At 47.0% G+C, this 11,851-nt stretch overlaps 1 protein-coding gene across 1 annotated transcript in view; it reads left to right on the top strand.

Moving 5' to 3' along the window:
- The first annotated feature begins 235 nt into the window (after positions 1-235).
- The window catches only part of slx4 (SLX4 structure-specific endonuclease subunit homolog (S. cerevisiae)), a 15,510-nt gene continuing 3,894 nt past the window's right edge, over positions 236-11,851 (top strand). The window contains exons 1-13 of the mRNA XM_029430498.1: positions 236-458; positions 775-1,273; positions 1,883-2,090; positions 2,210-2,428; positions 2,851-3,062; positions 5,693-5,988; positions 6,288-6,514; positions 6,966-7,191; positions 7,944-8,090; positions 8,569-8,738; positions 9,458-10,269; positions 10,301-10,675; positions 10,777-11,691. Coding sequence (XP_029286358.1) covers positions 835-1,273; positions 1,883-2,090; positions 2,210-2,428; positions 2,851-3,062; positions 5,693-5,988; positions 6,288-6,514; positions 6,966-7,191; positions 7,944-8,090; positions 8,569-8,738; positions 9,458-10,269; positions 10,301-10,675; positions 10,777-11,691 — 4,246 coding nt within the window. The 5' untranslated portion in view covers positions 236-458; positions 775-834. The remainder of the gene's footprint in view (positions 459-774; positions 1,274-1,882; positions 2,091-2,209; positions 2,429-2,850; positions 3,063-5,692; positions 5,989-6,287; positions 6,515-6,965; positions 7,192-7,943; positions 8,091-8,568; positions 8,739-9,457; positions 10,270-10,300; positions 10,676-10,776; positions 11,692-11,851) is intronic.

The raw sequence follows: 11,851 nt of genomic DNA, 5'->3' as shown, positions 1-11,851 counted from the left end.
TAAGTGAGACAAATACATTTGAAGAGCATTAAAAGACAATATTAAAGACAATTACATAAATAACAAAATACAAATCAAGAGCTAATTTATACACACAGATATAAACATATTCAGTGAGAGGTTTCATGGGGAAAAGTTCCATAATTTAGGAAAAGCGTATTACTTGTTTGGGTTAAACGCTTCTGAGAGTAAATATCAACGCGTTGAAGTCACGTGACCTGGAGGGCCCACCATTCGTTCCTTCACCGTCACATGACCGGAAAATAAAAAATGAAGCGGTTGAGTGTGAGCGCTTTTGAAATGAAAACAAACCCCACTGGCGGCCTTTTGCCTGATTTATTAGCCATATAATAGATACATAATGCTGCATATATTTCTAAATAAATGAGAGACAGACTCGTGAATGAACAGCAATGAGGCGGAAAGCTAAAACTGAAGAGCAAATGCATCAAGCTTGGGTGAGGATAAAGTGTTAGCATGATCAGCTAGCTAACCTTAGCTAACTGACTGGTATTTCTGCTACAAATATACGCTTTTAAACATTATCTGTCAGCACATAAAATACGATTTTGTAGATATAAGTTTGCATTGAATAAAAGCGTAGCTGTTTTCTTTAAATTGTGCAGTAAACCCAAGTATTGGCTCTTTAAATTAGCTGACATGTAAGTAGTGTTTGAGCGATTTAGACTTTTCCTCTGTCACAGGGGCCCATTGTTAGTCCCTGAACCCACCTTAGACACCAATTGCTCAAACTTAAACCAGCTTTCTTTGTAGGCTAATTACAGCTGGGGATATGCAAGCGTGACCTTTTAATGTGGGACATATTGCTCCATCATGGATGAATCGGACCAGGATTTTGTGGATCTCTGCTCAAAGCTGCTAAAACGAGTCCGCAAGAAACCAGGTGAGTCCAGACAGCCGAGGAAAGCAGAGCATCAGCCTCCCAGTCAGGCAAGCGATGGAGACAAGAGGAGGAGAAATACCAAAAGAGATGGAGACTCTGGGTCGCAGCCTGTTTGTACTGGTGCAGAGGCAGAAGGGCTTGTGGTCCGTGGAGGGACTGGACATGATGCAGGAGATGCTGAGTCATCAGTTGTGCCTTCAGAAGCAGCAGCAGGACCGAGAACTGAGAGAGGTTCGACAGCGAAAGACAAAGTACTCCACAGAATGCAACAGTTCAAGAGAGCCAGTCCGCAGAGGATGGTGTACAAGGACAAGAGCCAGCCAACAAACCACGAGAGTGTTCCTCCTCCACCTCTGGCACAAAGACAAGGTGAGATGACATGATGCTCTTGGCACAGATTGTTAATGTGCAGCATTGTTGCAGAGGGAATACAGATGAGGTTTTCTCTCCTTGCTTTTTGAAGACTTTTCAAATACGTCATCATCAACGATGATAGAGAATAAACCGACATTACAGGTTCATTCCTTCCACAACTCCACAAAATCTGGCCATAAGGGCCTTACATCTCTGACCCACTTGATCCAGAATTGAATGAACACATTTATCTGAAGACGAAGTGGAAAATATAATGTACTATATCAATTAAAATAATGTGGAAAATTGCAAGGGCAGATCAATGTTAAGTGTTCTTTTTAGGGCTTTGTGAAACTCTTCCCTAGAAATGTGAATCTCAACATTTTTAACCTAATAGTGCTAATGTTTACAATCAGTGCTTTTACAAGACATTTATTAACGAGGAGATTACGAGAAGTAATGTGGATATACCAAGGAGATCAAAGCATCCAATGTTGATTTCATTCAGATAGAATGGTGTAGTAATTGGGAAAATCCTGATATTAGTACATTAATGTCACAACATTACTACTTTAGCACACCCTTACCTTGTATCTGATTGTGCCACCTCCCCTCTGCACCCAGATACTCCAGAGTATTTCAGCCCAGGTCTCCACCTGCAGCCGCAGGACAGCGATGAGGCTCTGGCCCAGCGGCTGCAGCAGGAGCTGGACAGGGAGGCAGCAGAGGCCCAGACGGTGGACCTGGAGGAGGGAGGCCTCTTCTTCTGTCAGATCTGCCAAAGAGATCTGTCGCATATGACACCTGAGGGGCGAACACAGCATCTCAACAGGTTTGAACATCTACATTGTAGCCGTGTGACTGACGCTCTTATCCAGAGTGATTTGCATCAGAAGCAGCAAGCGATAGACTGCTGAGTGCACTGAAAGTGAGAATGATCTCTCTCTGCAGGTGTTTGGATGAGAGTGAAGAGAGCGCCCCAGCCCCCCCTCCTCCGCCTCCCGGTGTCCCCAACTGTCCCATCTGTGGCAAGAAGTTCAAGTCCCAGAAGAGTCGCTCGACCCACCTGAAGCGCTGTTCCTCAGATATGGGCGTCGCTCCGGCTGTGCTGCTGCAGGCTGTGCAACGACAGACTGAGGAGACCCAGGATGTCCCAACTGCTAACACAGCGTGAGTCGGCGTCGCTGCTTCAGTCCAGCCACAACAAACCTCCTGATGCAACTCCAAAGAATGCACTAGGCCTACGGGAATGCACTACTGTTTTTGTTTTGTTTTGTCATTTTCTTTCCTGTGTAGCAAATGGGCTTCAACTGCATTTTGTTGTGCAACCCTGTGTTTTAGAATGACAATAAAGTATCTTTAATCCTTGAACGAGGTGCCATAACGCACCTTTGAGCTTACTGTACCTGTTATACAAGCATTTTTGAGATATTCAAAATGTGGATCTAAAAGTTGCATGAGTTCAGTCCGACTGGTTAACAAAGAGAGAATGTTGAACCTAACCTAACGTAGCGTCAGTATATCAGTACTTACAAAACCTAATCAAACCTCCTTTCTAACCTTTTGTCTATTTTACTTTATTTTATGTTCAGCGCACAGACTGGTCACACTAAAAGAAAAGGCTCATCCAACCCGGGCATCCCAGCGAGGAAGAAGCCCAGGAAGAAGATCGCGCCGCTGGACGAAGACACCATGGTGGCGCTGGCTCTGTCCTCCTCCCTGCTGGAACAGGAAAAGCAGAGCGAGAGGGAGTCAGAGAGGCAGCAGTTACAAACTGCAGCATTGAAATGGAGGCCAGACACAGGTAACATCACTATATCATCTGTGTTCGTCAACACAAAAGATGCACAGACATACAGCAGGGAATGTTATACCTCACATCAAATCAAATTCAAATCAAATGTATTTATATAGCCCAATATCACAAATTATACATTTGTCTCAGTGTGCTTTACAGACTGTACAGGTTACGACACCCTCTGTCCTTAGACCCTCGCATCGCACAAGGAAACACTTCCTAAAAGAAACCCCACAATTAAAGGAGGAAAAATGGAAGAAACCTCAGGGAGAGCAACTGAGGAGGGATCCCTCTCCCAGGACGGACAGACGTGCAATAGATGTCGTGTGTACAGGATAAACAACATAGTACAAATACAACATTTGACAGAAATTATGTTGTGTTGAAAAAAGAGAAAGTATCGATGAATCCAGGATAATGTCAAAAAGGCTTCCCGGTGTCCAGCAGGACCAGGGCAGCAGGCGCTGTCACGATTCATGATCCTGATGTAAACTTTATCAGAGGCAACCTGTCACATGGGAGACAGAAACTCCGGGGATGATGCCCTGGATGATGAGTTAGTAACATACATTTACATAAATGCATACAGAAAGAGAGGGAGAGGGAGGGGAGGAGAGAGGAAGAGAAGGAAGAGAAGGAAGAGAGCAGGGAGGTGTCCCCCGGCAGTCTAAGCCTATAGCAGCATAACTAGGGGCTGATCTGGGGCAAACCTGAGCCAGCCCTAACTATAAGCTTTATCAAAAAGGAAAGTCTTTAGCCTGCTCTTAAATGTGGAGAGTGTGTCTGCCTCCCGAACACAAACTGGAAGCTGGTTCCACTGGAGAGGAGCTTGATGGCTGAAGGCTCTGGCTCCCATTGTACTCTTGGAGACTCTAGGAACCACAAGTAACCCTGCATTCTGGGAGCGCAATGCTCTAGTTGGTTTATAAGGTACTATGAGATCTTTAAGATATGCTGGAGCCTGACCATTAATTGCTTTGTAAGTCAGGAGAAGGATTTTGAATTCTATTCTGTATTTTACCGGGAGCCAGCGCAGAGCAGCTAATACAGGAGTAATATGATCCCGTTTCCTTGTTCTTGTCAATACACAGTGCCGACTGCATTTTGGATCATCTGAAGAGTCTTAAGCGACTTTTTGGGACAACCTGATAACAATGAGTTGTAGTAATCCAGCCTTGAAGTAACAAATGCATGGACTAGTTTTTCTGCATCATTTTGAGACAGGATGTGTCTATTTTTGCAATGTTACGTAGATGAAAGAAGGCAGTCCTTGAGATTAGTTTTATGTGGGAGTTAAATGACAGATCTTGATCAAAGATGACGCCAAGATTCCTTACAGTGGTGCTGGAGGCCAAATTAATGCCATCCAGAGCTTCTATGTCATTAGAAAATGCCAAGTATAATATAACATGTAACTGTAAATTAACATGTAAATGAATTATCAATTCCACTTCACAATTCAGAAGCTTTGGTAAGAAATTACTTTTTGATCTTTATGTCCAAATATGAACAAACTGGCTCATCAGCAAAAATATTCAACTCTGACACCACTGTGTTTCATCCATCCATCGTCTACCGCTTATCCGGGGTCGGGTCGTGGGGGCAGCAGCTCCAGTAAGGAACCCCAAACTTCCCTTCTCCGGGCCACATCCTCCAGCTCCGACTGGGGGATCCTGAGGCGTTCCCAGGCCAGTGAGGAGATATAATCTCTCCACCGAGTCCTGGGTCTTCCCCGGGGTCTCTTCCCAGCTGGACGTGCCTGGAACACCTCCCTAGGGAGGCGCCCAGGTGGCATCCTTACTAGATGCCCGAACCACCTCAACTGGCTCCTTTCAACGCAAAGGAGCAGCGGCTCTACTCCGAGTCTCTCACGGATGGCTGAGCTCTCACCCTATCTCTAAGGGAGACGCCAGCCACCCGTCTGAGAAAACCCATTTTGCCTTACCGTGATCTCGTTCTGTGTTTCATGTACTTGTTAATGATCAAATAAATAAATAAAATATACACAGCAAATTGATGCTGATTTCAAAACACGGTCGCAGAACTGCTTAATTCTGATTGGCAGTGGGGTTTGTATACGTTTAGATAACCGCGCAGTGGCCTCATCATTGTTCTTTATGAACTCTCAAAGTGAGCTTCAGCTGTGTGATGTCTTCTGCTACTTGTTGCAATGCAGCACAAGGAAAGGTTTGTTCCAAAACTGACAAAAGTTTCCGAGAACCAACAACTGTGATTGCTGGTAGACGCCTGTGATATAAACCTGCTCAGATTCTGAGGTTAAAGGTCGTTGAGGAAGCAGCAGTCTCTCTACCAGCTCCAGGAGCTCTGCAGCTCATCCTCAGGTTTAGGGACCAACACGTTGATCCAATAAGGAACCAAAGTCCAGTGTGCTCTAAAATTCAAGTACAAGCATGTTATATTTAATTTGAGAAATATTTTCATGTTTTCTTTTTCGTCCTGGAACAATAATTTGAGAACACAGTCTGTGTATTGTGAGTCTGTTAGCTTTACCTAAATTCATACATTTGATATATTTTGAAGTATTTAAAGATTATACTTTTAAATACTTGAGCTCCGTGCAGGTCTTCAGGGGCTTCTTCTGACCCTCTCTCTCTCCTTTGCTCCTCTTGGTGCAGGTAAGGTGCGTGGAAAGAGGAAAAAGGGCGGCGTCCCTCGTCCTCCCCCGCTCCTCCTCGTTCAGGATGCCGAGGCGGCTCTGACGAGGCTGCAGGAACGCATTTCTGCTCTCCTCCTACGCAGCCGGGCGCCCTCTCCCCCCACCCCGACCCGCTGCCCCAGCAGTCTGCCTGCCTGGAGCGGAGCTGCCCCCCTCTGGCAGAAGAGCACACTACTGGACGGAGCCTCCACCGGTCCGTCGGACTTCTACACTCCTGAGCTCAGAGAGTTCATCACGCCTTGGGAATCGGCAACGGTGAGAGAGAGAGAGAGAGAGAGAGAGAGAGAGAGAGAGAGAGAGAGAGAGAGAGAGGAGAGAGAGAGAGAGAGAGAGAGAGAGAGAGAGATGAGAGAGAGAGAGAGAGAGAGAGAGAGAGAGAGAGAGAGAGAGAGAGAGAGAGAGAGAGAGAGAGAGAGAGAGAGAGAGAGAGAGAGACTGTTTGCATACTGTGTTGCTTGTTCTGTTCGGTTTGAACTGAATGTTGAGCTTATGTTCTTTTTCTTTTATTTAAAAAACAAAAAAGTTAAATTGATCCTGCTCCCCTCCACTTCTAGACTGATGCAGCCGCCTCCAGCACCATCAACAAGCCTGAGTCTTCTGTTCAACCTGTGAGAGAAGGAACTCCTATCACAGGGACCGGGGCCTCCGTCCTGCCGGCTCCTTCCACCCCAGGGACGGGGCAGCTCCCAGTGGGCAGCCAGGCCCTCCTGATGGACCTGATGGAGCTGGCTGAAGACGGTTGTGACCCTCACCCAGAGGGGTCACATCGCTTCAGGCCCTGACAGAGGTACACACACTGTTGTAATGTCAAAGTGGAAACATTCTGTACAAATGTATCTTAATGGTAAATCAATTTGGTCTACATATTTAAATACACAATAACCTGCAATTGTAGAGAATGTTCTTATTTAGGTGTTATTATAGATTGTGTCCTTGTGCTGTGTTTGTAAACCCTTAACCTGAATGCAGTAAGTGCCCACAAGCATCATTATTGTTTATTTATATTTCTACCCTCCAAAATAGTGAATTTATCCATGTTATGTCACATAAGGATTACTCTCCTCAGTGTCTTCTACTAGCAGAACATAAGAAACTGTAAACAACAACCCTTGATTATATTTTACTTCTTAAATATTAAATCTTTTGTATTCAAGTGTGCTGCTCCACTGTCGTCATCCACGGGAACAACTCGCCAACCCACATGTCTAGCTTGTGACTTAATTACTCGTCAGTTTTCGGTTCCTAATTGTCTTTGTTCCCGCAGAGAGGAGCTCCAGTCAGATCACAAACCTTCGTCTGAGTGGCTTCGTCCCGGAGGAGTCGGAGGAGCAGGCTGACCTCTGTGTGAGCGGCTTCCTACCAGAAACGGCACACGCACATTCAGAGGACGCCCGCAGCCGAGCGAGGAGGACAACCGACCCGCCGGGGGCAGATGAAGAGCGACACCGCCACCGATCAGTAAGACCGCTCGTAATCGCCCTTATTCTGACACTTTAAACCTGCATCCTGTGTCCGACCTGATCTCATTCATATAAACATCAGATGCATGTCTGGGGTCGTATAGTTAACATTGGGTGCAGGAGCCAATTAGAGCTCCTGCTATAAATAGGAACCAATGTTTGTTCGCGGTGGTGTTCCGCCGGAAGTTAAACAGCTGTTGACCACACACACACACACACACACACACACAACACACACACACACACACACACACCTGGACACGACAACAAGTGCGTCCATTATGTAACCTAGGCGGCACCTCAGTGGCTTAAAGCGTTGGCTTAACCTCTACATCGGGTTCTTCCCAATTTGGTATTACAGAACTAATAACTTTCTCATCTCAGATTAAGAAGTCCCAAATACTCCAGCCAACATCGCTTATCAACTTTAATGTCTGTTACCTAGCAACCGGCGGTACTTTTCTCATCTCGCAGAGCTATACAACGTTTTCATATTGAAAGATACTGAAACAAACAAACATGTTTGGAAAGATAGTCTGTCATTCCTTCTTCCTAAATCAGGTCCTAACACTAATTACCATGGTTACCAAACAGTTACGGTAGGTTAAGTGTCTTTGACGCGGCCCCTGCAGTGTAACTCTTGTCTCTCGTCATTACTGTGCTGTAAGTTGTGCTGATGATGAACTATAGTACGTGTTGTCTGGTGTTCCCACTCTGTGCCGTCTCACACTAATCCTGTTTCCTCTGCAGGCGGCGCTTTCCAGACTGGCATCGGATCTGAGCAGCATGGTGAACAACCCTCAGCTCAGTGACCTGCAGCTGCAGGTGGACAGTGGAGACGTCTACTTTGCTCATTCCTTCATGGTGTACGCACGATGCCCCCTGCTGGCAGAAATGGTAACATTTATCACTGTGTGTTTTTGCCAAGCAGAGCTCTGATAATACAAGAAGCAGGACTGCATAATTATGTAGAAATCTTAATCTTTTAAATAATACGTGTAGTTTAACTGGAGGACTGAAATACTGGACACTCAGCAGCCAATTGTTTCCTGTAATTAAGGTGAGCGGAGGCTTTTCAGTTTAGCGGAGAGGATTTTAGCAGTGATTTTAAGGACCAAAACTTTATTATTGAACAAATGAAGCTTTGAATGTCTCGTCACATTTTATGTCGTCGCCCATAAACAAAAGAGGGGGAACAAATAGATGATTTAGTTTTTGTGAATATGTAGAATTGATGGTTTTAGACCGCCCCGTCAATACAGGTTAACTTTTGGACTTTACAAGAGTTATTGGAGATGTATACAGAAACAAGCCGACTCTATTTGGTACATCTCTATCAGTTAGTCAATCCAATCTTCCTCTGCTCCTCTCGCAGGTACATGAAAGTGGTTTTGGGGTGCAGGAAGAAGGCGTGCCTGCAGCCCAGAGGGTGTTGTTGAACGACGTCCCGGGACAGGCGGTGTTTGCTCTGCTGCAGCATCTCTACACAGCCAGCTGCTCCATCCCAGCTTCACTGCGGCCTCATGTACTGGAGCTTGCATCCAGGTGCGTGTGCAGCATACGAGCCCGGACATTTATACACATTTTCATCTTGCAATTTAAAACATTTTGGTCCACCTCTGCTCAAGCTAATCTGGTGACCGATGATTGTAAAGGAACCAGAACGGCTTTACTGTGATGCCGTGTGCTTTCATTCACATGCGTAAAGAAGGTCCGTTCAGGTATTATCTATAAATGAATAATACATTATAATAATATATGAGATTAAAGTGAAAAATGTAAGAGAAAAAACTCACAAATGTACAAGAAAGAATATTCTGACATTACAAAACCATACATGTGTGAGAAACAACGTAAAGAAAATAAAGAAATGTCTGATGAGGGGAAAAAAAGAAACGCATCGCTTCAACCTAATCACACCACGCGGGTAAACAGGGTAATAAGGTGCAACATGGCAAATCTGATTGCAAAGTATAATTTGATGAGGTCATCCACTGCAGGAATAATGCAGTTAGCAGTGATGTGATGATCCAACCTTGCAAAGTAAAGCATGTGGTGCCTTAACAAAAAAACACCAACTCACAAATGTGTTTGTGTTCTCAAAGGATATTAACGTTTTCTTTTTGACCTACAATGGCCCCAACACGTCCTCAAGTTTAAGAGATGTTTATGAAATCTGTTCAAACGTTGTTAAAAGTCACTTTTGGTCGTCGGTGAGAGATTAAGTGTTGTGACGACTCCGCTCTTCTCTTTTTGTCTTTAAGGTTTGACTTGCAGGAGCTACAGCGGCTTTGCGAGCCCGAGGACTACACGAACCGGGAAGAGAACGTCAACGAGCAAACGCAGCAGGCCTTCACCGAGCTGCTCCGCTCCATGTGGTACGAAGAGGATGAAGAGGATGAGGGCGCGGAAACAGACGGAGGCAGGGACGAAGAGAGAGAACTGGAAGAAGATCATCAAGCCGATGACCTCTCATCAGGTGACGGAGAGATCAGCGAGGAGAAGGTGAACGAGGAAGAGCTGGAGGAGATCTATGAGTTCGCCGCCACGCAGAGAAAGAGGGAGGAGGAGACGGACAGCATGGAGGAGGAGGAAGAGGAGGAGAAGGTAGACGAGGAAGAAGGTGGAGAACAAGTGTTCGCAAAACTGACAGAACCCAAAAGAGGCTTCAGCGTGAAAAGTCTGCAGCCAAACTCGGACCCCAGTCTGGATCGCAGCTACAGCCGCCTCTTCTCAGACTCCTGGGGGGTCTACGAGGAAGACCCTTCCTCCGTACCCTCCACCTCCGGCCTGGCTAAAACACACCCCCCTCAATCCCAACAACACCCGTCTCCTCATAAACCCTCATCTGAACAGCCCGGGAGAACTTTGCTTCAGTCTTCAGCGAGCGTAGTTGACGACCTTTCCCCCAGCCCCCCACCCAGTACATCAAACCTGCCTATCCCGGGACAGTCTCCCGCTCTAGTGGGTGACTCTGGTGGAGACGAGGGAACAGATTCTCCGGCTTTGAAGCGAGAAAAGCCAAGGTCCTCGTCGTATTTGTGTCCCCGTTTCTTCTCCCAATTCACCTCAGGAAAAGAACGAGCCTGAGCTCATAGTTTTGTCTGATTCGAGCGAGGACATGAACGTCGTTCTTAGTTCCCGCAGTCCCTCGCCGCTTTCCCCTTGCGCTGTCCAGAACCTGCTGAGCTACACCCAGATAAAACCTCCTCCAATCCTGAAACCTAATGAACCCACCCTGGAGATTAAAGGGTTGGGAAGTTTACAGTTTAGTCCTGATGATACATCTGCAGAGCCAGTTCAGAGTCATCCAGGTCTAGCAGACTGTTCTCCAGAAGTCTCCTGGCTGATCCCATCCACGCCGCTCCAGTCCCGCAGCACCTCGTCCAGCTCCACTCAGACTAAAAGCAGCATGTGCAGGACGCAGCTGTTCCCTAAAGGAGACGCTTCGTCACTCTCGTCCTCTGTTTTTGCTTCTCCCTGCTTTACCTTCTAACGACAGACTGCAGACCTCCCGCAGCCCGACCGGAGCTTCTGCCCACGTTGGCTCAACAGAGGGCAGCGTTCCCAAGTTGAAACTGGACTTCTGTTCTAAAAGAAGCAGCAGTTGTGACGCGAGTAACGATAGAGCAGCGTTTGCGGCGCCCCCGTGCCAACCTAAGCTCTCAAGCGCGACCTCCTCAAAGCAGGATACCCCCCTCCACACCCCGCGCCAGCCTTACAGCAGCACTCCCCTGCACACGGATTTCCACAAAGCCCCCGTTCTTCTTGCCTCCCCGCTCCACAGCAGCCTCGATAAGAGGTGGACAAGTCAAGGAAGGGACAAGACTGAGTTGGGGAGCTTTCACCTCTCCCCCCTGTCTGACCCTTCAGATCCGACCTCATCTTCCTCTCACAGAGGTCGACGCTCTGAGTCCAGCAGTCGCAACAACACAGAGCCTGAGCTCAACAGGAGGGGGGGAAAGAAATGAGGACGAAGCAGGAGGGATAAAGAGTGATAATACGGACACAGGTGATGGAGGAGAGCAGGAAGAAGCAGAAACTGGAGAGGCAGAAGTTGCTGAGTCTAGTTTCCAGCAGAGCTTCATGGACGAGCCCCCCATTGCTTTCAACAACTCGTGGGGTTTCGACGCCTGTGTCGAGGCAAACCCAGGCTGCTTCAGTCTGAGGCTGGAGGACAGCGGAGCGTCCAGCCAGCAAGGCGAGCGCAGCCTGGGACAAGACGCAGCGTCCTCTACCGCCCGTCAACCCTCACCAGCCAGTCACAGGCCGGCCTCCGCTACAGCCAAAGCCCACAGTACACAACCACCCAGCAGTGTACCGGCTCATACAAGCCTCCCCCTCACGCCTGCTCCACCTGACCGCACGAGCCAGGCCACACCAGAGATCATCAACAACCTCCTGGACTCTAAAATATGGGACAGCTGGGAGGAGGAGGAGGAGGAGGCTCTTCCTCTCTTTCAGAGGGTGAACCCTTCCACCCAGCTTAAAACACCGAGTAAGTAATCTCACTCTCACTGCAGAACTTTTCTGTAATTGACTAGAATTTGAGGATCGGATGTTTTAATGTTTTAAACAGAATTATACAACAACTTATTTATCTAATGTTTTTGTGTCAGCCCCAGGTAGAACCTAAATAGTAAAAGTATATACTTACT

This window comes from Cottoperca gobio, chromosome 1 (genome assembly GCF_900634415.1).
Source record: "Cottoperca gobio chromosome 1, fCotGob3.1, whole genome shotgun sequence".
Taxonomy (NCBI): Eukaryota; Metazoa; Chordata; class Actinopteri; order Perciformes; family Bovichtidae; genus Cottoperca; species Cottoperca gobio.
The sequence above is the reverse complement of the archived record's forward strand: the minus strand, read 5'-3'. Positions and strand labels throughout refer to the sequence as shown.